The sequence below is a fragment of the Trachypithecus francoisi genome, unplaced genomic scaffold, assembly GCF_009764315.1.
Source record: "Trachypithecus francoisi isolate TF-2019V2 unplaced genomic scaffold, Tfra_2.0 Lachesis_group1, whole genome shotgun sequence".
Taxonomy (NCBI): Eukaryota; Metazoa; Chordata; class Mammalia; order Primates; family Cercopithecidae; genus Trachypithecus; species Trachypithecus francoisi.
In genome coordinates, this window is record NW_022681454.1 from 3,403,906 (window position 1) to 3,429,949 (window position 26,044).

Genomic DNA, 26,044 nt, shown 5'->3' on the forward strand with positions numbered 1-26,044 from the left:
GGGGTGATGGGGTGATGGGGTTTGGGGTCAGGGAGTGACGGTGGATTCCAGGTGCTTTTTTGGAGGCTTCTTTCTAGCCCCTCACTGTAGGCAACTAAGAAGTGTGCTGGGGTGAGTTTTCATCAGTTTCCGATGTTTGGTTTCTCTCATCACGTCACTCTCTTTTCTGAGTTGGTGCTGACCAAGCTCTTGTTGACGGAAGTGGGGTTTGGGGTGAGCCCATCATTCACACCTCTTAACTGCCTCTCCCCACCAGCTTAGGAGCTTTATGGAACAGCACGCGCTGCTGCTTTTCTGTCCTGGGTATGGCCTTTGCCGATGCGTCTTGCTCTTAGGCAGACTGTCTTGGACGTGGACCTGTGCACCGCTGGGGACAGGCCACACTGCGGAGCGTGTGCACACGGCGTGAGGTCCGTCTCCACCGAGCCAACCTGGGGTGGGATTGCCGTGGGTCTGAAGAGAGAAGGCCAGGTGGATTTTTGTAAAACTAGCAATTAGGTATTTTATTCATGATTACAATGGCCTTCATGTAAAACCTCATCAACCCTCTTACTTTTACTTTTTTAGTACAAAAGTAATATTTGTTATTTTTAGAAAATGTAGAAAACATGCATAGAAATAATTACATTCAGATACTTAGAGAAAGTTAAGAATGTTTCAGCCAAATAGGTTCTTGACACCCTTCCCTCCTTCCCTCACTCGGCAGGCGTGGATCGCGCACCTGCCCCGGGCCATGGGTGTGCCAACCCCAAGGCCTCGCGGCCCCTGCTCGTGCCTAGAACTGTGCCTAGCATGGAGAGGGCGCTCCCCACTGTGAAATGTGTGGACAGACGGCAGTCTGTTTCCTTGTGTTCGCAGAACTCTTTTAAGTGCCCTGGTATTTGGGCAGGAGATGTGAAATTCTACACTCAGAAGGTCCTGCCTGACACACAGTCCTTTTAAAAAGGGTCCTTCCTTCTTCCCAAAGTTCCAAAAAGTCTTTTAGAGACAGCAGGGGGTATTTTCCTTACCTGGTGTATTTGGGCTCCAGCCAGACTCACCAGGATGTCTGGGGGCGCCCGGGCAGAGGAAACGTGCAGAGGCTTAGGAAGCATGGTTGGTGTTTGTGGGATTCTTGGGGTGGTGCCTTGGTGAACTGCCCCAGGACCATGTGGTCAGGTGTGCAGGCAGCTCTGGGCCCAGGGGCTGTGTGCACGGAGCACCTGTCCGTCTGGTGCTGCTAGGGCGCTGGCCCTGAGCTGGTTGCGGAATTGCAGGTCTGCGTCTGCTGTGTTCCTCCCAATGCCTGCAGCACCCCAATTTTTGGCCAGACAGGGCAGGTGCACTTCTGGAGGTGAGCAGAAAGAAACACACGTGACAATCTCAACAGCCAGCGTTAGTAAGAGGCTGTGTCCTCGATGAGAGAGATTCTGTTCCCTGTCACAGGACTTGGGGCAGATTCAGATGTGAAGCATGTTAGCTCAGCACTCCCCTTGCTGCAGGCGGGCCATGGCACTGTAATGGCGAGGCACCCTCCCCGTTTGCAGATTGTAAGTCTTGGAGTGAGGCTAGCGATTCGTACTTATTTCCACGGGCGGCCAGGGTGTGAGGTGCGTGGGGAGAACAGCTGGTCCGTGGCGCTGTGTGCTCTGGGTGGCCTGTGCAGCCCTGTGATGATCTCCCCAGGCCACCACCTGGCTGCCTAAGGCCCACGCACCTGCAGGCTCTGTGTTCTCAGGTGTCTGGTGGTAGATTCTCATGCCTTTGTGGGAGACTTGTCTTTTTCTTCTGAAAGTTCTGTGGGACTTTTTTCATCTCCTTGCTCAGGGCTTGGTGGGCCCTTTGCATTCGAAGATTCTTGTCTGCCTTTAGCTCTGGGAAGCGGCTGGCGCTGTTCAGGGCTGGGAGCCACTCTCTCAGGATTGTGCTGTCATCTGTTGTGTCCTGGGTTACCTGTCCCCTCCCAGGCCCGTTGTTGAAGGCCGAGAGGTCTTCCTGGAAGGGACTATTTTCCTTATGTTACAGCCTGAGCCTGCGCAGAGTCTCGCACGTAGTCGGCACTCGCAACACTGCTGAATGGCAGGTGTCTGTTGAGGGGAACCGTGTGGGGCAGGATCTGGGACCTGGGAATGGCAGGTGTCCTCTGAGGGGGACCAAGTGGGAGAGGAACTGGGGCCTGGGAGGCTAAGGCAAGGGCTGTCTCCAGTTCACGCTGCACCCCGAGAAGGGAAGTGTGGAAAGGTATTGACTGGTGGCTCAGTAAAATGGCCTGGAAGTGGCCTTCATGATTCCAGAATCTGCTCACTCCCTTTGGCACCATGTCCTGCCGTGTCCAGGGTGGGCAGGTCCAGTCTGGTCTGGGTCCAGGGAAGGTCTGGGAAGAGTGACCACTCACCTCTTGGAGGGCCCCTCAGGTGAGTGGTGGAGGTGGATGGATGCAGGGATGGCCAGTGCGGGTCTGCATGGGTGTGTCTTGGAGGGCAGGCATCAGATCGTCTGGTGTGTGTGTCCCTGGTGTGGTGGGAGAGGGGGTGCCGAGTGGGTGTTTGGCACCTGTGGGCACTGTGAGGTGGTGATGGGGGGAGGCTGCTGGGACATGATGACTGTGGAAGGGTAGGAGGTGGGCAGGTGCCTGTGGGGGCAGGTCCCAGCTGGAGAAGGTGGTGTGGTGTCTTGCTGTCTCAGGCCCTTCCTCTATGAATCCATGTAAGTGTGGGTAAGCCAAGAATAGCCCGAGTTCAAATGCGCCTTTGCTGTTAATTGGCTGTGTGCTGGTAGACAAGTTACGTAGCTTCTCTGTGCCCCCACTCCCTCATCTGCATGCGAGAATTGTAACAGAGCCTTCCTCAGAGCGGTGGTGTTTAGGATGGCATGTGCTGCACGGCAAGTCCTGGTAGTGGGGGCTGCTATAGCAGCCTGTGGGGTCACCCTGGAGGCTGTGATAGTCAATATAGTGCTGTTCTTGCCCCTCGCTGTCTTCTTCTCCTCAGTGCGCCCAGACTCTCTGCCCTCGGAGGACAGCTTCTCTCTCGCCTCGCACTGTGTACGTGGTCATTACGGCTAGGTACTGGCTTGGTCTTTCCGGCCCTGCCTCGCTTGGGGCCTGCTGCATCGTGGCTCAGGGCTAGGACCCCTCTCTGTATTTGCAGGTCTGGGGTGCTGCCCAGCATGAGTGGAGGAGTTTATCAGAACAGGACCTTTCATAGGAGGTTTTAACTTTGGAAGGGAATAGAAAAGTGTCATGGCAGCAATATTTATTTCTAGATCACCCTGAGTTTGTTTCCTTTGTTTTGTTTTATTGTCCTCTTTACACCCTGAGTTTTTAATGATGAGTGAGTGAAGGAGTGACAGTATGGGTTGAGCATCCCTTTCCAGATGCTCCAGAATCGGAAACCTTTGACACGGATGTGACGCCCCAGGCATCGCTGAGCTGGTGACACCTTTGCTTTCTAATGGCTTGATGGACACCAACCTTGTTTCATGGACAACATTATCAAAAATACTGCACAAAATTACCCTCAGGCTGTGTGTATAAGGTGTATATGAAACATACATGAATTTCCTGTTTAGACCTGGATCCTATCGCAACATATCTCATTACGTATATACAGATATTCCAGAATCAGAAAAAATCCACAGCACTTCAGGTCCCAAAAATCTCTTCTAAGGGACACTCAGCCTGTGTGGTGTGGTCGGTGACTGCTGATGGGAGGCGGCAGTGTTGTGCGGCCAGTGGGGACCTTCGTATCACATCCCATCTTTGCCTCGGGTCTTGGATGAATTGCTTCTGGCTGGACCTTGTTCCCTTTTCCACACAATGAAGAGGCTGGGTTAGATGATCTCCAGTCAGGGTGTTTCAGAGTTAGCTGGAAGGTTGTGTGTGTGTGTGTGTGTGTGTGTGTGTGTGTGTGTGGAGTAGTTGGAGCTTCCTGGCCTTGCCCCAGACTTACTAAGTCAGAGTCTCTGGGAGGTGCAGGGGCCTGGGAGCGGGCGTTCTTACTGGTAGCCCCGATGCTGTAATGCAAGTTCAGCTGGAATCCAGTGCCCTGTGGTCTTCTGAATTTCACTGTCTGTTCTGCTAGCTTTACTATTAATTGATACAGTTTAAGGAAAAATTAAACTATAAGCTGAACATATGTGATTATTTTGGGAGGCCAAAGTGGGAGGATTGCTTGAGGTCAGAAGTTTGAGACTACTCTGGGCAACAGAGTGAAACCTCGTCTACAGAAAAATTAAAACGTTAGCCAACGTTCACTGGGTGTCTTTCCCTCGGCCCCTTCACCCATGTGGTGAACACTGTGGACCTGCGAGGGTGTGAGGGTTGCATTCCTGCGTTCTGGACTCTTTCCCCACTACTGAGAAGCAGCCGTGTGAAATATGAGTTGGCAAGGAAGATCAGCATGTAGGCTTAGACCCAGATGGTATCTGCAGCCTCCTGAGCTACCTGGGCCTGGGCTTGAGCCCAGCGGTGAATAGCCTCAGTAAGAGGGACCACCACCTGAAGGTCAGGGTCCTGCACCTGGCCAGGAGAGAGGAAGATCACGGTGTCACTGAAATTCTTGTGCTGGACCAGGAAGCTGATCTCCAGGTGCTGTCTCAAAGACTGGGATGAAGGTGGAGATGGTCCTGATGTCCAGGGGAAGTTTCTGCCAAAATCAGAGCAATTTAAATTGCCAGAAGGAGGTGAAGGGCAACCACAGGTTTCAACAAAGACAAGCTGAAGCAATGCAAACTGGTTTTATATTAGATACATGACTTAAAATATCTCAATACAGTTTTACAGTTTTCTCCAAAAAAAAAATTAGCTGAGTATGGGGGTGTGCTCGCTATGGCTAGAGCCCAGGAGTGGGTTTGAGGCTGCCCTGAGCAATGACTGTGCCACTGCTCTCCAGCCTGGGCAATGGAGTGAGACCCTGTCTCTAAAAAATAAAAACAAACGTGATTATAGATAATAAGATATTACTTATATGAATTACACACCATTTCTTTTTAATAAGCAGAGGCACATGACAGTAAGAGTCTAGTAGAAAAATTGAGTGGACTCCATAGAAGACTGTTATCCATCATTATGTCACACAGTGTGAGGCGGATGGTGTAAATAAACTGGGAAGTCATGTCTTTCATTGAGGCAGTATCTATTCCTGTTTGAAGAGAAAGCCAAGAGGTGCTCTGTTCCTGGAGGAAGCCATCAAGGCTTCATGACCTGCTGTCCTGGGGCCGTTCACAGTGATAGCTGGCATTTGCTGTCACGGGAACAACAGCACCTTTGTTGTGTGACATCTACCATGAGCCAGATGCTTTTCCGAGTGTGCTTTAGTGAGACCGTTTCATGCATGTCCTGCTTTCCCTCTCGCCTCACCTGTGATCAAGTGATTCCCCCTTGTATTTGTTTCCTGGGGTTGCTGAAAGAAATTACCACAAACTGGGGGGCTTAAGACAACACGCATTAATTCTCCTGCGTTTTCAGGGGCCTCATGTCTGCAGTCACTGTGACCTGGCTGATGGCAGATGTGGCAGAGCTGGTTCCTCTGGCGGCTTTAAGTCTGCTTCCTTCACCTTTGCAGCTTCTGGAGGCGACCGCCTGCCCGTCTGCCTGGGCTCGAGACCCGTCCTTGAATCCCTGCGATCTCTGCATCCTTCCCACATGGCCATCCCCTCTGGCTCTGACCCCAGGCTTACACGGGCGCACCTGACACTCTCCCCATCTCCAGAGCCTTCACGAGGTCACGTGGATGGGAGGAGCCATCCAGAAGCTTGGGAGTGAAGACGTGGGTGTATCGGGGCCAGCAGCCAGCCTGTCACACCTCTGAAGGAGATCCAGTGAGAAGATCTCCAGGGATGTTTCTTGGCCAACTTTTACATTTACTTACTTATTTTTTAATGATGAACATTAAATAGTTAAATGCCCAGTCCTAATATTTAAATTATTAATATAGTACTACTTAGATATTGAGTAATGTAATTTATATTCATTTTTGACTCTTCTCTATCAAAACATAATTTTACTAAGTGTGCATGTTGTATGTCCGTGTTTGTCATCACAGAAGCCACTCTTGGAGTCACCCAGTAATAGCCTTTCCACTTTGTCTAGTTCTGTAGCTTTTGTGTGTGTAAATTACTTCAAATCTGTTTATGATCCTGTTGCTGGAAACTGTATCCCAAGACACAAAAATCTCTTCTAATACCTTTAAAACAAGTATTTCTTTAAACAACATACCCTCTGTTCTATTTTGCGTCTTCAGAACATCATCACTTCCTGTATTGCTTTTTCAAGTGATCTTTAAAGAGTCTTGCAGGAGAGACTACACAGCAGGCCCGAGACCATCCAGAGAGGCTTGTGTGCCAGGCTGGCCCCGAGTGGTGTCAGGACGGTGCCCACCGTCCTCACTGAGGAGGGGCTCCCTGTGCTCAGCTGCTTGTGTGGGCAACAGGGTTTGTGCTGAGAACCTGCCTTCCCTCTGGGAGTCCAGAGTCTGGGTGCGAGGCAGGCAGAGAGTGCCCTTGTGCCCAGCCCACAGTCAAAACTCTGGCACTGAGTCTCCGGTGGTCTTCCCTGGTGACGACACTGCACACACTGTTACGGCTCACTCTGGGGGGAGCTCAGTGCGTCCTGCGCGACCCCACCGGGAGAGGATTCTGGAAGCTCGGGCCAAGTTTCCTCAGGACATCGCCCCATGGGCCTCTGCCCCTGCTGATTTTGTGTGGAATCCTTTCGCTCTGATGAATCTCAGCTGTGAGTGCACCTTTGTACTAAGTCCTGGGAATCACTGGCCTGGGGGTGGTCTGGGAACCCCTGACAAGTTTGTTCTTAATGACAGCCAATACTTTTAAAGTCATACCCCCTGGAAGAATTGAGTTAATATGATGTTTCTTTGCTTTTTTTGGTGGTGGTTTTTATCTAGCCTGTTGGGTGGCCTCTGCAGTATTGATGGAGGTTGTTTCAGGCTAATGCACTTTCCCCCACACAGTGTATTCAAAATAAATTAATGTGGGAGGGTCATGGAATATTAGGTGACCCCTCTCCTGAGGGGAAACTCTATGTGAGGGAATTTGTAATCAACGAAGGAGTTAGACTTTGTTCTGCAGGTGCCTTTGAACCTGAAGCCTGTAGCAGGCCTTGCTTCTCACGCTTGGACGCTGCTGTCCCATGAAACGTGGGTTTGGGTGTGTTTGTTCTGAGTGGAGCCCGAGAGTCTGCCTTTCAGACAGGCTGCCAGTCCACGGACGACACTTTGAGTAGCAAGGGGCTCTTTCCATCCATCAGAGGGTGTGGAAGCAGCACGGGGAAGCAGTCTTGCATCCTCACGCCCACGGTGGGTCGGTGGGTCTGCCGGGCGGGAACAGGAACTCGTGCAGTAACAAGGTAGCAGTTGTGGGAGACATTTTCTACTCCGAAAGGAAGTTTCTTTGCCTGACTTGAAGATTTATTATCTATAGACACTTAGAGGTGCTTTCTGTGGTGGTTTTTATTATGAATTATGTTTTTGTGTTTAGGTAATACCAGTGAGCAGTGGAGAAAGATGAGCTTTAATAGTGAGCTGTTCATTTTTCTTTCTTAGGGCACTGTTTGAAGAAGCAAACATGGTAGCATCAAGCATTCCCTCAAATATGGCTCCACGGGAACAATGAAACGTGCTCTTGGTCTTGGAAGCTCATCAGAATGTTTAGAGTTGGGGAGGCGTCCAAGCGCCCATTGCCTGGGCCAGCGCCCCCGAGGGTGCGGAGTGTGGAGGTTGCCCGGGGGAGGGCCGGCTATGGATTCACACTTTCGGGACAGGCGCCCTGTGTGCTCAGCTGCGTCATGAGAGGGAGCCCTGCGGATTTCGTGGGCCTCCGAGCTGGAGACCAGATATTTGCTGTCAATGAAATCAACGTGAAAAAAGCATCTCATGAAGATGTAGTGAAATTAATTGGGAAGTGCTCTGGTGTCCTGCACATGGTGATCGCTGAAGGCATCGGCCGCCTGGAATCCTGTTCCAGTGACGAAGACGGAGGACTCTATGAAGGAAAAGGCTGGCTGAAACCCAAGCTGGATTCTAAAGCACTCGGTATAAACAGAGCAGAGCGAGTTGTGGAGGACATGCAGTCTGGTGGAATTTTCAATATGATTTTTGAAAACCCGAGCCTTTGTGCGAGCAGTTCAGAGCCCTTGAAATTGAAACAAAGATCGCTTTCGGAGTCGGCCGCAGCTCGATTTGATGTTGGACATGAAAGTATAAATAATCCAAATCCCAACATGCTTTCTAAGGAGGAAATATCAAAAGTTATTCATGATGATTCGGTTTTTAGCATTGGACTAGAAAGTCATGACGATTTCACATTGGATGCAAGTATTTTAAACGTGGCGATGATTGTGGGCTACTTAGGCTCCATTGAGCTTCCTTCCACGAGTTCCAACCTGGAGTCTGACAGCTTGCAAGCCATCCGCAGCTGCATGCGGCGCCTGCGGGCAGAGCAGAAAATCCACTCGCTGGTGACCATGAAGATCATGCACGACTGTGTGCAGCTGAGCACTGACAAGGCTGGGGTCGTGGCCGAGTACCCGGCTGAGAAGCTGGCCTTCAGCGCCGTGTGCCCGGACGACCGGCGATTTTTTGGGTTGGTGACCATGCAGACGAATGATGACGGGAGCCTGGCCCAGGAGGAGGAGGGCGCCCTGCGGACTTCCTGCCACGTGTTCATGGTGGACCCAGACTTGTTTAATCACAAGATCCACCAAGGCATTGCTCGGCGGTTTGGGTTTGAGTGCACGGCTGACCCGGACACCAATGGCTGTCTGGAATTCCCGGCGTCCTCCCTCCCTGTCTTACAGTTCATCTCTGTCCTGTACCGAGACATGGGTGAGCTGATTGAGGGCATGCGGGCCCGCGCCTTTCTGGACGGGGACGCCGATGCCCACCAGAACAACAGCACCAGCAGCAACAGTGACAGCGGCATTGGGAACTTCCACCAGGAGGAGAAGAGCAACCGAGTCCTTGTGGTGGACCTGGGTGGGAGCTCAAGCAGGCACGGCCCCGGAAGCAGCGCGTGGGATGGTGTGGGTGGGAGGGGTACCCAGCCCTGGGGTGCTCCCTGGACTGGGCCCTTCTGTCCGGACTCCGAAGGGAGCCCCCAATTTGAGGCTGCTCCTCAGACTGACAGGTTCCGGGACCTAAACAAGCACCTAGGACCGGCCTCTCCTGTGGACGTGCCTCCAGCTCCTTTGAGGAGCTCAGTCCCCCCTTCCAAGAGGGGCACCGTGGGCGCCAGCTGTGGTTTCAACCAGCGCTGGCTCCCGGTTCACGTGCTCCGGGAATGGCAGTGCGGACATGCCAGCGACCAGGAGTCTTACACAGATTCCACTGACGGCTGGTCCAGCGTCAACTGCGGCACACTGCCCCCTCCTATGAGCAAGATCCCCGCAGACCGCTACAGGGTGGAGGGCAGCTTCGCACAGCCCCCACTGAGCGCTCCGAAGAGGGAGTGGTCCAGGAAGGCCTTTGGAATGCAAAACATTTTTGGTCCCCATCGAAATGTTCGAAAGACTAAGGAAGATAAAAAGGTAAGCCTGCCAGAAGCCACTCAGCACAGAGGCCCAACCTCCTCACTTAGCAGCCATGGGGAGGCGACTCCCAGTCACCAGGTTGCACAGTCCTGGCTTCCTCTGGCTGGCCCTGTGGCCTCTGTGGCCATCGCAGGGTGTCTGCATTGCCTCTGGGCTGTGGACTGTGTCTTGCTGGGACTCCTCGCCCCCTGCCCTGTTGGAGTCCCTGGTTCTGGTTCTGGCTCTGATGGCTGGGTCTGGGCAGGACATCTGGGCAGGAGAGGTGGTGGCGAGAGGGAAGTTGTCATCTTAGAGCTCTGGGTAAGGCCCTTCCTCCCCTTCCTGCTCCTCCCTTGCTCTGTCCCTGTGGCCCCTTGAAGCCCATTTTAGGTCTGACCCCAGAATCTTCATCCCAGTGTCCCACATCCCTCTTGAGACGAGAATATTCTTGAAGTACCGGGAGCCTCCATGGGGGATATCCTGCTGTGGAAAACGCCGGCTGGACTCTGCAGTGGGCCCTGGGAGCCGCATGCTGCCTGCTCACCAAGGGGTACCTCGTGGTGTGTAGTGCTGCCTCGAAGACCTGGACCCATCAGCATCCCTTTGGGGGCCCTGCCTTCCTTTAGGAGCTAAGTTTGGAGCAGGAAAGAGAGTAAATGAGTAAAGCTGGGAACCCTCTGGAAGGGACTTTGTCCAGCAGGAGGCGGTGCTGCCATGCGGGACTGTGCGGGGCTGTGCCTGTGCGGTTGGGTGCAGGGAACCCTCTGGAAGGACTTCCTCCAGCAGGAGGTGGTGCTGCTGTGTGGGGCTGTGCGGTGGGTGCTCTGTTTGGAGCCAGGGCCGTTCTGACAGGTGATGGGGGTGGGCACTTCCTTTGTTTCAAAGAAACTACTCTGGCCTTTTATGATGTAAAGACACCTTTTTAGTGTTTGTTCACATCCTGAGACTATCCAAAGAACACCCTCTAAGGCTGCTGATGGGTGGGCAGGGCCGGGGAGTAGGAAAGGCCGTGTTTGACGATTATTTCTACTTGATTCCCCTACCCAGGGCTAGTGTTTTCCATGATGAAATGCGGCACCTGAGAGAGCATTTAAAGGCAAGGAAGAAGCTGTGGCATATGCCTGTGACTCAGTGCTTTGCAGGCTGAGGCAGGAGGTTCGCTTGAGCCCAGGAGTTCAAGGCTGCCGTGAGCTATGTTGCAGCCACTACACTCTAGCCTGGGTGACAGAGCGAGACTCTGACTCTAAAATAAAATAAAATTTAAAAAATGGAGATAGAGATTTCTCGTTTTATCGCCTCAAAATGATCACTGATAATATTTTGATGTATGTAAGCATATAATTGTGTTTTTTTAAAACACTTGTAATCATATGGATTTTTAGCTTCCTCTTTATTTTTGGGGACAGGGTCTGGCTCTGTTGTCCAGGCTCAAGTGCAGTGGCTCGATCATAGTTCACTGCAGCCCCTGCTCCTGAGCTCAAGTGATCCTCCCACCTCAGCCTCCTGAGTAGCTGGGACTACAGGCACCGGCTACCATGCCCGGCTAATTTTTATATTTTTTGTAAAGGTGGGATTTTGCCATGTTGCCCAGGCTAGTCTTGAATTCCTGAGCTCAAGTGATCCTCCTGCCTCAGCCTCCCAGAGTGCTGGGATTACAGGCATGAGCCACACCACACCTGGCCTCAGACTCCTTTTTAGAGGAGTCATTCTGCAGCTGTGCGTGCTGCTGCTGTCTTTTCCTGTCTCTTGATCTGAGCCCTGGGCTGGATTCTCAAGGAGGTGCCCTCCTGCCTGCCCTGGGCCTCCCCTCACTTCCCCGTGGAGCCCATAGGTGGTGGTGCAGGGCCACTGTCAGGGAGCCGGCCTCAGTGTGAGCTGCCTGTATTGGCCAGGGATGGGGAGGTGAAGAGCCCTGGAAAGTGGTGAAAATGTTCTTTGGCATCAAGGATTCCTCATCTCTTTGAATACATATTTAAAACTATGTTTTCTCCACTGCTGTAGTGTAGTGAAGGTTGACACTGGTGTTTATGTGGTTCTTTGTGGATTACAGGGCACCTTCACCTGCTTTCTCCTGAAATTCAAAGTGACCTGGACAGTGGGGAGTATGATGCTATTTTAGTTGATTGACAGTGATGCTTATGGTCCTTAGGGGACCTGAGAGACAGATACCGCTGTCATCCCCATCCCACCAGTGAATGGACTGCTCCTTGGGGCGGGTGACATGGGTGTGTAGGTGGGATTGTGATGCCAGTCTTGGGCTTCTTTGCAGTGAAGATGAGGGTCCTGGCTCTTCCCATCCACACTGGAGCAGAGCAGAAGGGGAGCCGGCATGTCCTCAGGGTTGGAAATAACGGTGCGGTTGTCACTGCTTTGCAGAGTGCATCCTTACCTTGATAGGAATCCTGAGGCCATCAGGCCAGGAGATTGAGGTTTGGCTGTCAGGTGACTTGCCTGCAGTCACAGGGCATGTAAGTGCTGGGACCAAGACAGCCCTGGCACTCCGTGCCGCTTCCCACAGAGACACTCCTGTGTGTGATTTGGAATGGCCTTCATAATGTGGCGTGATACACTGTCTAAAAATAAATAGGTAGTAACATGTTGTGTTTTATGGGTTCCTGCTGTAATCTCTTGAAGTTTATCTGTTGCTGTTTACTTTGCCAAGTGGGCCTTCCTGCGTAGTGAGGTCAGTCTGATCCCATAGCCTCCCCTGTTAGAGCAGCAGAAGCTTCCAGGGGTCATGATGTGGCCACAAGATGGGTCCGGACGTCCCTCTGGGCAGGTCTGCAGAGCTTTGAAGGTGGCCGTGACCATGCACAATGATCAGGGTCCAACCTGGACGCTGGCCTGTGCTGAGAGAAGGGGCCAGCAGGGATGCAGGAAGGGCCTGGAAATTAGAGGAAGAAGAAGAGTTGGCACAGGGAGGGAGAGAGCAGAGGGGGCCCCTGGAGGGTGCAGCGGTGTCAGGTAGCGAGCTTCACGTGACTCCGGATTGTTAGTGGTGACGGGGACTTCAGGGCTTTACTTTGCACAAACTCAGGTGGAATCAGTCAGGATCCAGCCAGGAGATAGGAAACACAGCAGTATTTGAACAGGAAAAATTCAGTATACAGAATTGTTAACAAAGGAAAAGATGGTTAGCTGCTGAAAGACAGAAAAGACAAGGCTTAGGTCATCAGTGTGGAAAGTGGCTGAGTCTGGAAAAGTGGGTGTGGGAGGTTTAGATGCCCAGAGTAGGGGCCTTATCTGACAGGACCGTGAGTCCATCACAGCTGTGAGAGAGTGAAGCAGCTCCCGGGTGAGGATTGGTAGCTGTCCCCAGTCCCCAGGAAAAATGATGTGGGACCCTCACATGCCAGCCCATCCCACATCACCTGGGAAGCAGTGCCCGTGCCCAGCGCTGAACATCGAGCCCCTGGTCAGGATAGCCATGTGGTCTTCAAGGCCCAGTGCCAGGATCAGAAGCCGGGCATGGCAGGGTGGGCTTGGTGCTCAGAGGAAATGCCTTGATTCCTGGCACAGCGCCTTGTTTGGCTACCCAGCGTCTATATGCACCCTTCTTCAATACCCCCCAAGGGCATCTAACCCCCAACTTCTTCTTTTGAACCCACTTTGGCTTGCCTGCACCCCAGTGCGGGGTTTTCTGTGGCTGTGGAGCAGCTCTGGCCTGGACAGCCCCGTCAGCTCCTCTCTGCAGTGTGCTGCAGGCGCGTGGTGTCCAGCATGCTCTGAGGTCCAGGCCTGAGGAGGGGCCCCTGCCGACGGTGTCCTTGGCTTAGGCACTCGCTCTTAGCCCTAGAAGAATCCTCAGCATTCTGTCTACACAGTTATTACTGGTTCTGTGAACGTTAAACGTTCCCTTTTAAATTACTGGCACCAGCCTTTCTTAATCTGTATGCAAAAAAAGCTGACTATTAGAAGAAATATAATGCAATATAATGCTGCATCTAGTCACAAGTTGGTGTCTAAGGCCAACAGTTCTGTGTCCTAACTGCCACTAGATTCTCCATTGCTGTCCTTTCTCAAGGCTTTTGTCACTGCCACCTCCATCCTGCTGTCCGCAGGCTCAGCCCAGGTTTCCGCCCTCAGTGGCCACTTGCTCCTGTGGAGGCCTGGAAACCAGCGAGCCAGACTCTTTGTTGCTCAGCATTTCGACCTCTTCTTGGTGAGATGGAAAGCTGTAACCCCCTGCACACTGACCCAGGTGATGACCTTGTGCCAGCTCATCCTCGTCAGCTTCTTCCTCCTCTGGGGAGGAGCAAGGAATGGGAGCTGAGTTACTTGTAGACTTGCTGAGGGTCTGAAATTCTTGAAGCGGATGATTTGATGTTTGGAAGTGGACTGCTTTCCCTTTTGTGTAGTTTGCTCCTTGTCTCTGCCTAATGTCTGTAGCCAGCACAAACTGGTTCTCATGGAGATAAACACTCAGGCCTGTGACTATAAAACGGGTTGACGTGAAAGAGAAGCCAGGATCTCGAAATGCTTCTGTCATCAAAAATGATGGCCTTGTGTTTCATTTAAGGCAAGTGTGTTTAATTCTGTGTCTTTGCAAACTGACTCAAAGTTATATTAATTAAATTAATTATATTAATTAAAATACCTGGTTAAGTAGCAGCACCCACATTCTTAAAATTTCCATACAATGGATTTTGGAAATTTTAAAAATGAAAATATGTTATTTATGATATGTAAAGGATTGATTGGTGTAATTTTGAAATGAATGAATAAATACTTTTCCTCAGTTTAATTTCTGGTATGAGAAACGTCAGTAGCTGAAACCCACAAAGATAAAGGCTCGCTGAGGTGCTCAATAGTTTGTAGGTCCTCCCGGGAGTCCTGAGACCACAGCACTTGAGGACTGCTGCCCGCAGAAGGGTGGATTTGCAGTGCCTTCCTTCCTTCTCAGCTGTTTCTTACTGAGATAAGACCATTAACAGGAGCATGGAGAAATACCTCATGGGTGTACTGGAATACCAAAGAGCTACATCTGAGCGAGATGGGGGTACCTGCATCACCTGAAGTACATCTGAAAACAGCGCTCATAAAAAAGGCAAAGTACAGAAGCCTCAAGCCGGTGAGCAGTGCAGTCTGCTGTCCAGGGTGGTGCCTGCCCCTAGATGGGAGGACAAGCCAGGGGCGAGCGGGAGGGCGAGGAAGTACGAGGCCAGGGGGGCCTCTCCCGGAGGGGTGCCGCGGCGCCTTGCTCGTGCTGGTGCAGTTTTATGTCTCGCGGTGCCGTGTGTTGGTGGGTGGGTGCTCATCATCTCATTCTCCACCATGTATTCATAATAACATACCCAAGCACTGTAAGAGTCGGAGCCTTAGATGCTGCTGCTGCCTCTGTCCCGCTCCACATGGAGAGCTGCAGTTCAGAGTCCGCTTCCTTTCATGCACTTACTCTGTCTGCACAACCTCTTGGATATTCTTCTCCTTTTCCTTCCCTTTATTGAAAATACATGTGACATACTGCTGTGAGTTACTTTTTTCTAAAACACGTTTCTCATGTACTTAGTTGTATATCAATTTTAAAAACTCTTCTTCATTGTAGTGGCCACATGGTATTCCATCGTATGCCTGTGCCATTTTTTATTGAATCAGTTCCCAGTTGATGGCAACCTTAGACTGTTTCTAGATTTCATTATAAACTGGATTGCAGTAAAAATTCTTAGGGTTCTATCTTTGTATATATGTGAGTTTTCTTTTGGGTAGATTCCTAGATGTGGAATTGCTATTTTTAAAAGTGTATGTGCATTTTAAAGTTTGCCAAATTGCCCACCAAAGAGGTCTTCCTGTTTATATTTTTGTCAGTAGTGTGTGTGTGTGTGTGTGTGTATGCCCCCTTTTTTATTGAAGGAGAATTTGTGTTATTTTGATGTACAGAAAACTCAACAGTGTTCATTTCACCCAGTTTAGTGACAGGTTTCGTGGCCTTTGCCCTTTCCAGCTTGGCAACATGAGCCACAGATTTTGGTCCCAGAGCGTAGCCTTCCCAGTGATGGCAGATCTTGTCATATCTGTTGTCGTGGGTCTTGATAACTTCCGCCAGCTTAGAGCTCCCTTGTCTTCCAAGTTAACCTGTGTGAAGGTGACAGTGGAGCAGACTCGTCGGTCCTGCAGGCTTGACGCCCTCGTCAGGCCTTCTCCTTGACAGTGCGGTAGGGAACCCACATCTCAGGACACAGGCAGGCAGGAAGACAACCAGCTCAGTGGGAGCCACGTCACGTGCAGTTACCACTAGCTGAGCCTTCTTGTTTTCCACGAATGTTGTGACAGCATCAACTCCTATTGGAAGGACACATGGTCTGTCTCTTAGTGGGGATGTCCCCTGGGCCAGTGCTGTCTTTCAGCCCAGGCCAGCAGTCTCTGCTTCTTCTCTTGCTTGTCCCTGGTTAGTGCTGTGGGCCAGCATACGTGGTTGGCTAGCTGCCTGTGGCCTGAGCCCTGGGTGAACCAGTCAATCACAGGAGGTGCTTTCAGCCACTCAAGGAGGATGGCCCTTTGCCGCTGCAGCCTGATACAGCAGGCCCTTTGACAAAGTGGGCGAAGTCCCTGTAATGGCTGGACATCCTGTCCAGTGCAGAAATTCTTAGGCCTTTCCTCAGACGTCCATCTTCTTGGCCTCCTGCTGCTGCGTGGTGGCAGGGGCCAGGGCCATCTCCTTCCGTTTGGCCTTCTTCCCTTTCAGCATCTTAGGTAGCTGGAGAAGAGGCCCTTTTCCTCCTACCCGTGTAGCTCTAGAGTTTTATCAGTCTTTTATTTATTTGCCAATCTGAGAGGAAAGAAATGGTATTATCTAATTTCTTAAATTGAGCAATTTTGTATATTAATGGACCATAAATATTTCTTTTATTGTCTACTCCTGATTCATGTACCTTGGCCATTTTTCTACCTGATTGTAGGCCTTTTTCTTATTGATTAGTAAGAGCTCTTTGTATATAAAAGAAATTAGTGCCTTGGTCAAAATATTTTAAACTAGTTATAAAAAATCTGCCAAAGGGGAAAAATTGAAAATGAATGAATTTTTGGTAGCTGCAGTTCAGATAGAGAGTGGGAATTTTCTTGAGAGGAGTTTTCTGAAAGGTGATTTATGCATGCTTGGAGGGTAAAGGATAGGATTTGTTGGTTCAGAAATGCAGCTTAAGTTTCATTTTGATTTATTTGATATGAACCTTGTCATAAAATCAATGAGTAAATTTGATTATTTTTATAATTTATTATATAGATTAAAAGCTCCGTAATAGGGATGTGCTATGGTCTGAATGTTTGTCCTCTCTGAAACTCATGATGAAACGTCATCCCCAGTGTGACAGTATTAAGAAGTGAGGCCTTTAGGAGGTGATTGGGTCATGAGGACTCTGCCCTCATGAATGGCAGAATCCATAATCCATTCATCCTTGATAGGTTGTCACAGGAGTGGATTAGTTATCAAGAGGGTGGGTCTGAATAATGAGCAGTGAGATTGAATCAGTAACAAAAACATCTCCTAACAGAGAAAAAAGCCCAGGGCCAAGTAGATTCACAGCCGAATTCTACCAAACCTACGAAGAACTAGTACTAACCCTCCTGAAACGGTTCCAGAAAATGGAGGGTGAGGGAGTTCTTCCTGACTCATTCTATGAGGCCGGTGTCACCCCAGTACCCAAACCAGACAAGGACACAACACCAAAAGTACAGACCAATATTTCTGTTGAACATAGATGTACAAAATTCAACAAAATATTAGGAAACTGACTCCAGCAGCACACCAAAAAGATAATATGCTATGATGTGTTATGTGCCAGGGATGCAAGGATGGTTCAACATATGCAAATCAGTAAATGTGATACATCCCATAAATAGAATTAGGAACAAAACCGTATGACCATCTTAGAAAAAGCAGTTGGTAAAATTCAGCATGATAAAAACCCTCAACAAACAAGGCGTAGAAGCTCAAAATGATAAAGGCCGTCTATGACAAACCCACAGCCAACATCATACTGAAAGGGGAAAAGTTTGAAAGCATTCCCTCTGAGAACTGGAACAAGACAAGGATGCCCACTCTCATCACTCCTATTCAACATAGTACTGGAAGTCCTAGCCAGAGCAGTCAGGCAAGAGGAATAAATAAAAGGCATACCAGTTAGAAAAGAGGAAGTCAAATTATCCTGGTTTGCTGATGACATAATCTTTTTTTTTTGAGACAAAGTCTCGCTCTGTCACCCAGACTGGAGTGCAGTGCTGCTATTCTAGGTCACTGTAACCTCAAACTCCTGGACTCAAGGGATCCTCCTGCCTCAGCCCCCCAAGTAGCTAGGACTACAGGTGCATACTACATGCCTGACTAATTTTTAAATTTTTTTGTAGAGGTGGAGTGTTAGAGTATAGCCTAGGCTGGTCTCAAACTTCTGGTTCAAGCAATCTGCCTGCCTTGGCTATCCAAAGTGCTGGGAGGTATGAGCCACCGCCCCTGGCTAGATGTGACCTTATATCTAGAAAAACCTAAAGACTTGACTGAAAAACTCTTAGATTGGATAAATAAATCAGCAAAGTTGCAGGATACAAGATCAATGTACAAAAATCAGTAGTGTTTCTTTACACCAATAATGATCTAGCTGAGAAAGAAATCAAGGAAGCAGTCCCATTTACAATAATTACAAAAATAAAATACCTAGGTATCAACTGAACCAAGGAAGTGAAAGATTTCCACAAGGAAAGCTACGAAATACTGATGAGAGAAATTGTAGATGACACAAACCAATGGAAAAACATCCATGTTCATGGACTGGAATAATTAATATCATTAAAGTGACCACACTGTCTGAAGCAATCTACAAATTCAATGTAATCCCTACCAAAATACCAATGTAATTTTTCACAGAAGTAGAAAATGCAGTCCTAAAATTTATATGGAACCAAAAAAGAGCCTGAATAGCCAGAGCAATTCTAAGCAAAAAGAACAAAGCTGGAGATACTGCATTACCTGACTTCAAATTATACAAGGCTGTAGTAACCAAAACAGCATGTTACTGGTATAAAACTAGACAACAAAATAGAGAACCCAGAAATAAAGCCACATATTTACAGCTAAGTGATCTTTGACAAAGTTAACGAGAACAGACAATGGGGAAAAGACATCCTTTTCAATAAATGGTACTGGGAAAATTGGATTGCCCTGTGTAGAAGAATGAAACTGGACTCGTATCTCTCACCATACACAAAATCAACTCAAGCTGGATTAAAGACTTAAACCTGAAACTATAAAAATACTAGAAGAAAACCTAGGGAAACTCTTTTGGAGATTGGTCTTGGCGAATAATTTATTGTTGAATTCTCAGAAGTACAGGCAACAGAAACAAAATTGGACAAGTGGGAGTTAAAGAACTTCTGCACAGCAAAAGAAATAATCAACAGAGTGAACAGATAGCCTGCAGGATGGAAGAAAATATTTCCAAAATATGCACCTGACAAGGGTCTAATATCCAGAATATATGAGCACTCATACAACTCACAGCAACAAAATACCGCCATTAAAAAGTGGGCAAAGGATATGAATAGACATTTTTCAAAAGAAGATATACAAATATTCAACAGGCATATGAGAAAATGCCCAGTATCAGTTATCATCAGAGAAGTGCAAATTAAAACCACAGTGAGATATCATCTTACCTCACTCAGAACGACTGTTAATAAAAAGTCAAACAATAGCAGACGTTGTCAAGGGAACTCTTATACACTGTTGGTGGGAATGTAAATTAGTACAGCCTCTATGGAAAACAATATGTAGATTTTTCGAAGTCCTAAAAATAGAGCTACCATTTGAACCAGCAATCCTACTACTGGATATCCAGCTACCCATAGGAAAAGAAATCATTATATCAAAAAGATACCTGTACTCTTGTGTTTATTGCAGCACTATCCATAGTAGCAAAGATATGGAATCAACCTAAGTGTCCGTTGGTGGGTGAGTGGATAAAGGAAATGTGGCATCTATACCCAATGGAATACTCTTCAGCGTGGCATCTATACCCAATGGAATACTCTTCAGCGTGGCATCTATACCCAATGGAATACTCTTCAGCGTGGCATCTATACCCAATGGAATACTCTTCAGCGTGGCATCTGTACCCAATGGAATACTCTTCAGCGTGGCATCTGTACCCAATGGAATACTCTTCAGCGTGGCATCTGTACCCAATGGAATACTCTTCAGCGTGGCATCTGTACCCAATGGAATACTCTTCAGCGTGGCATCTGTACCCAATGGAATACTCTTCAGCGTGGCATCTGTACCCAATGGAATACTCTTCAGCGTGGCATCTGTACCCAATGGAATACTCTTCAGCGTGGCATCTGTACCCAATGGAATACTCTTCAGCGTGGCATCTGTACCCAATGGAATACTCTTCAGCGTGGCATCTATACCCAATGGAATGCTCTTCAGCCATCAAAAGAATGGAATCTTGTCTTTTGCAGCCACATGGACAGAATTGGAGGCTACTATCATGAGTGAAACAAGTCAGATACAGAAAGACAAATCCCACACGTTCACACTTATGAGTGTGAGGTAAATAATATATACACGTGGATGTAGAGAGTGGAATGGTAGAGAATGGAGACTTGGAAAGGTGAGGGGGTGGGAGGAGTGTGGGTGATGAGAAATTTCTGAATGGGTGCAATGTATGTCATTTGGGTGACGGATACCCTCAAAGCCCAGACTTCAGCACTGTGCAGTCTGTGCATGTATAATGACAAAATTGTACTTGTACTCCATGCATTTAAACAAATACATTTGAATCATATCTAAGAAAAATAGACAGTGGGTTTGTTAAGAGCCAGTTTAGCTCCCTCAACATGTGATGCCCTGTGCTACCTCAGGACTCTGTACAGAGTCCCCACCAGCAAGCAGGCCCTCACCAGATGCAGTCCCTTGACCTCCAGGATGGTAATGAATACATTTCTTTTTTTAAAAAATAAATTACCTAGTCTCAGGTATTCAGTTATAGCAACAGAAAATGGACTGTGACAATATATATACACACAGTAGGGACAGAGAGATACAGGTCTAGACGTAGTAGTTTTGCAGTTAGGTGGTAATGCAGATGGTAGTGAGGTTTCTCTTACTGTAGGGTCTTACGCAAAGTCAGCAGGAGCTGTATTGGGAGTGTTTGTTTATAGTTTTCTCCTGTAAACTTAGAAAACTTTTGACCTGGCTGCTCCGGTTCTTCAAACTACATGTGACTGTGTCCTAAAGAAAGCAAGGTCATGGGGTGTGTGGTCAGCTCTGTGAGCAGAGTGGCCGTCTGAGATCTGTTACCTGGCCTGACTTTTCCTCCCCCTTGTCTACTAACCATGTCCAGTCTGGATGGGAGGTCACGGGGTCACCATTAACCCCAAAGGGAAGTTGTCAGGACAGGAGGCTCAGCTGTTGGATTCCAGGTTGAAGAGCCGAGGGTTCAGATGAAAGGCAGAAAGACCAAGCTGCACACGGCAAACATCAGTGCGTCCTTCCCCACCCTCCCTGTGAGAAACACCTGAGCTGTGGGGCGAGAAGAGGAGAATTGGAGAGCACCAGGGCGTCAGGTGGCTGGGAGGAGCCTTCACATTCCATTTTGAGTTCCATGGTGACCCCGATGGAAGCTGCCCTCATGTTTGGGACCCAGGAGTGCAAGACGTGTGTTTAGAACTTGGAGGGGGACTGCCCCATAGAAGGTGGGAGCAGGATCAGGGCAAGGGATGACTCTGAGTGGCACGAGAAGTTCCTCTGGGCTCCCAGGGGGTCACAGAGCTTGAGAGAGTGTGTTGCACACGACTGTGAATGTGCTCATGGGCCTGTACCCGGGCCAGCCATGGGGCTAGGGGCCTGCTGTGGCAGGTGCAGTGTGGACAGTCTTAGCCTGCTCACCTGCCATTATAAAGTTCCACTGACTGGCCAGCTGGAACACAGACATTGATTCTCTCATAGTCCAGGAAGGTGAAGTCTGAGATGAAGAGGTCAGCAGCATGTCTGAGGTCAGTTGTCAAGGGTTCATTTATTTTGAGGCCCATCTTCTTGGCTGGCCAGTGGCCATCTTCTCCCTGTGTCTTCACATCGTCTTCCCTCTGTGCATCTCTCTGTCTTAATCTCTTTTTCTTATAAGGACACCAGTCATAATAGACTAAAGTCTACTTTACACCTCATTTTACCTTAATTATCCCTGTAAAGGCCCTGTCTCCAAATACAGTCACATTCCATGGTATTGGGGGTCAGGATCTCAACACAACTGGATTGTGGGAACACATTTCAGCCTATAACAGTATCTCCTTGGGATTGATTGAGGCCATGTCTGTCCCTGAAGGAGCCAGTGCCAAAGTCATGAATAAGAGCTCAACATGTGTCCAGTGACAGACACATAAGTGGCAGCGGGAGAATGAGGTGAGCGCAGGACCAAACCAAGTGACACCTGAGAGACTGGGGGCCTCACCCTGTGTTGTTGAAGCAACAGTTACGCAAACGTCCCCTCATCCACTGAAACCGCAGGGAGGGGACCAGTGTGGCGCACCCGAGAGGGCTTGAATGTGATGCGACTGAAGCACGAAAGAGCAGAATTGACAGAAAAGTTAATTTGACTGTTTACTTAGAAATGACTGAATTAAATCTGCATCACGTGTAATTTTGGCTTAGAGTTAGAAAATCAGATTGAGTTATATAAAATAAAAGTACATTTTAAAGTGAAATTTCTTACAAACCTGAGTCCATAAAAGCAAAATTTCAGTCTCTTACGTTTAACTGAGGAAAGAGTAAGAGAAGGAATTCTTTTGCCTTTTTAAAACAAATTTTCCTTTTAAGAAAACACAATGGGCCGGGCGCTTGTGGCTCAAGCCTGTAATCCCAGCACGTTGGGAGGCCAAGATGGGCGGATCACGAGGTCAGGAGATCGAGACCATCCTGGCTAACACGGTGAAACCCCGTCTCTACTAAAAATACAAAAACTAGCCGGGCGAGGTGGCGGGCGCCTGTAGTCCCAGCTACTCGTGAGGCTGAGGCAGGAGAATGGCGTAAACCCGGGAGGCGGAGCTTGCAGTGAGCTGAGATCTGGCCACTGCACTCCAGTCCGGGCGACAGAGCGAGACTCCGCCTCAAAAAAAAAAAAAAAAGAAGAAAGAAAACACAATGATAAAACTGTTAGATTAAACTTTTGGGAGTCACTGATCTTATTACATATCAAGCTTCCTAATAATTTCTAGGACACATGTAATTGTGAGGCTTTATAGAAGCAGAGAGAAGTTGTCTGCCAATTACACTGCCTGGTTCTTTCCTCCTGTGTGAGGACGTGCTCTGTCCCACATTTCACATGGGAGGTCTCTAAGCAAATGCACGTGCTCACATCACTTACATGGGGGAAGCTGTTGACCATGAAGTATGTCCATTTTGTACTGTGAGAGCTGCATAGTTTATGGGACATTTTTCAGGGATCCATACTCCATAACGCCTAGGATTCCAAGTTTATTTACTATGAGCAATCCTAGACACACCAGGTACATCCTGCTGAAAACATTCCACAGATAAGGATTCTCCTGCTAGCAAATATCCTTGGGTTTGCCAGGAGGTCTTTCATTAGCAAGTTTACAAGGAGATTTGATTAGGTCACCTTTCTTTTCTGGGGTAACCCCAGTGAAAGTGAGATAATGGACTGCAGGCTCCTCCTCCTTGCCGTCTCCTTTCAATCAGGGAGAGAAGATACCTGTACTAGAAAGGCATGAAGAATTGTGCTCCAGGATCTTTATTGCAGCCTGGTTTGCAACAATAGCACTAGAACAGTGCCTGGCAGTTAGAAGGCACTTAATTTTTTTTGATTGAATGAAATTGTCTGTTGACAATGGAGTAAAAAAAATGTAGTATTTCCATACTATGGGATTCATACACTTATTTAAAAGTAATATGAGTTTCTATGCTGTAACAGCACAAAATAAAATAATAGTGGTTTAGATATAAGAAGTGTAGTTTGAGTAAATCCTCCAGAGCTGGTGTGGAGGCTCCACCTTCATCAGGAACCCAGGGTGCCTTCTGTTGTGTCGTTGCTGCTCTTCACATGTGGCTTTTGCCCTGAACTTTGAGATAGCTCCTTTAGCTTCACTTCCCCATTTCCGTCAGCAGTGAGAAAGAGGGAGGTGGAGGCACAGTCTGGAAGTTGCAGACATCTCATTGGACAGACTTAGTCATGTGGCTTTGCCTAGTGCAAAGGAGGCTGGGAAATGTAGTCCTTAGCTGGACAGCCGTGTGTCTAGCTAAGATTTCTATTCCTGTGAAAGAAGGAGAGACTGGTTATTTGCAGGAATGGCAAGCAGCCTCTGTCATGCAAAGCAGATCAATACATTACTGATAGGGAAGCTCCCGAGGGCATATTGAGTGGAAAAAGCAAGTCACAAAAACACATATATTTAATATCCTATTTTTGTGTAAAAAATTCCAACACCCCTCAAAGAAACCTATACATTTTAAAGTGCACATATGTTTGTATGTAAATATATGGAAAAAATACAAGGGAAACACTCCAAATGGGTAATAGTAGTTATCTCAGAGGTAGTAAATGAAAACTGGGAAGAATCCAGGGAATTTTTATCTTGTGTTGTTTATGATGGAAATATGAACATATTTACTAAAAAAAAAACTTCGTTTGAAGGAAAAGTACAAATTATTTAAAAAATTATTTTAATAAGAACAAAGTCAATGAGAGATGGCCTTGGAAACAAATTGTACTTACATGGTGTAACCAATGACAGGCTCCATGGATTGCAAGCCAGGAGAGTTTCAGTTTCAGCACATAGATTTTACGCTGTTTTTCCAGTACAATGAAAGGAAGTTTCAAAATAGATTGTAAAAAAAAAAAGAAAAAAAAGCCTGGATGGTACTTCTAAAAGGGTCACAGCTAAGGCCCCAGGATGCAAGTATCTCTGGGAAGGGTGGTGTTGGCCATCACGCTGTGTAAACAGGGATCCCAGGGGCCAGCATCGCACTGCTCTCCATCCCCAGCGGAAAGAGGGGAGGCAGACACTGGGCAGCGGCACTCTGAGTCCACCCGGTCCTGGGAAGGAACGGCGGCTCCAGGGAGAGGAGCCTCACGGGCTGCGGCAGAGCTGGGGGCCTAGGGCTTTGTGCAGCCCACGCCAGGTGACCTTTCCTAGTCCCGGCAGCGTTTGCCCATGGAGTTCGTCCTGACCACGGTCCCCGAGTGTGCTCTCTGGGGAATGGTGTCGCAGTGAGGACAGCTTTAGGCCTGTGGAGGGGCTGGGAAGCAGTGGGAAGAAGCCCCCGCCATCCTGGAATAGGGCAGGGGCCCCCTGAGAAGCTGGGATCAGTAGGACAGATGGCTCAGGGGCCATGGAGGTAGAGGATCCGATCCGTGAGCAAAGGGGCAGATACCAGTGTGGCCCCCTCACTGTTGGCTTATGCTCTGTGGGGTTTCTAGGAAAGTAAGACTGTTCAGAGCAAGGTGGCCGCCATGTCCCGGCAGAACCAGAAGTGTCTGAAGAGTTGGAATCGGTGGCGGTGTATCGATTAGTTTTGCTGCTGCTTCAGTTTTATAGAAATGGCTTAATAACACAGTTGTCTGCAACTTGTTTTTAATCACTTCATGTTATTTCAATGGTTTATCCATGATATTATTGGTAGTCGCAGTCTGTTCATTTTAACTCTGTATAATCCATTGCGTGAATCTACTGCTACATATGCAGAACCACTGAAAAATTACTAATAATGCACTAGTGAACGTTCTCGTACCTGTCTCCAGGTCTGCTTGCCAGACTTTTAAATTTTTTGCCAATCTGGGAGTTGTAAAGTGGTATCTCATCTGGCTTTGATTTGCATTCCTTTGGTTATAAGGCTCTGCGTTTCCTCTCTGTTGAGGCACCTACTCACACCTTTTCGTCCCTCTTTCCTCTCGGGCTGTCTTTTCCTCATGGACTGCGGGAATGATAGATGCCAGCTGCTAGTCCCTGGCTGATTGTGCGTGTCACACGTGTCCCTGCCCTGGGCATGACTCCTGTTTTCACTCTCTAGCCAGATGTATAATCTTTTCTCCTATAGTTTACCCTTTGTGTCTTATATATATATTTTTGAGATGGAGTCTCACTTTGTCGCCCAGGCTGGAGTGCAGTGGTGTGATCTCATCTCACTGCAACCTCCACCTCCCCGGGTTCAAGCGATTCTCCTGCCTCAGCCTCCCAAGTAGCTGGGATTACAGACAGACCACCACACCTGGCTAATTTTTATATTTTTAGTAGAGACAGGGTTTCACCATGTTGGCCAGGCTGGTCTCAAACTCCTGACCTCAAGTGATCCACCCGTCTTGGCCTCCCAAAGTGCTGGGATTACAGGCATGAGCCACTGCACCTGGTCTGTGTCTTATTTAATACATTTATTACTACCTGAGGTCAAAAACGATTTTCTCCCTTTTTTCCCTTAAAGTTCCTTGGAGTTAATGTTTATGAAAAGAATCAGGTAAAACAAAAGTTAGTTTTTTTTCTCTGTGGGTAACCAGTGGTTCTAGCACTAATCTCATCCTTCCACGTGGATCAGCAATGCCCCCT

At 48.4% G+C, this 26,044-nt stretch overlaps 1 protein-coding gene across 8 annotated transcripts in view; it reads left to right on the plus strand.

The window, feature by feature from the left end:
• RGS12 (regulator of G protein signaling 12) overlaps nt 1-26,044 on the plus strand; it is a 147,993-nt gene that overhangs the window by 14,292 nt on the left and 107,657 nt on the right. For 3 of the 8 annotated variants that reach the window (XM_033213569.1, XM_033213573.1, XM_033213574.1), the window contains exons 2-3: nt 5,447-6,712; nt 7,539-9,520. The exons of 1 other annotated variant lie outside the window; for it this stretch is intronic. In XM_033213569.1, coding sequence (XP_033069460.1) covers nt 7,640-9,520 — 1,881 coding nt within the window. In that variant the 5' untranslated portion in view covers nt 5,447-6,712; nt 7,539-7,639. Of the gene's footprint in view, nt 1-57; nt 2,394-5,446; nt 6,713-7,538; nt 9,521-24,387; nt 24,627-26,044 lie in introns of those variants that run through there. 4 more of the 8 variants (XM_033213571.1, XM_033213572.1, XM_033213570.1 and 1 more) reach the window with 4 other exon arrangements.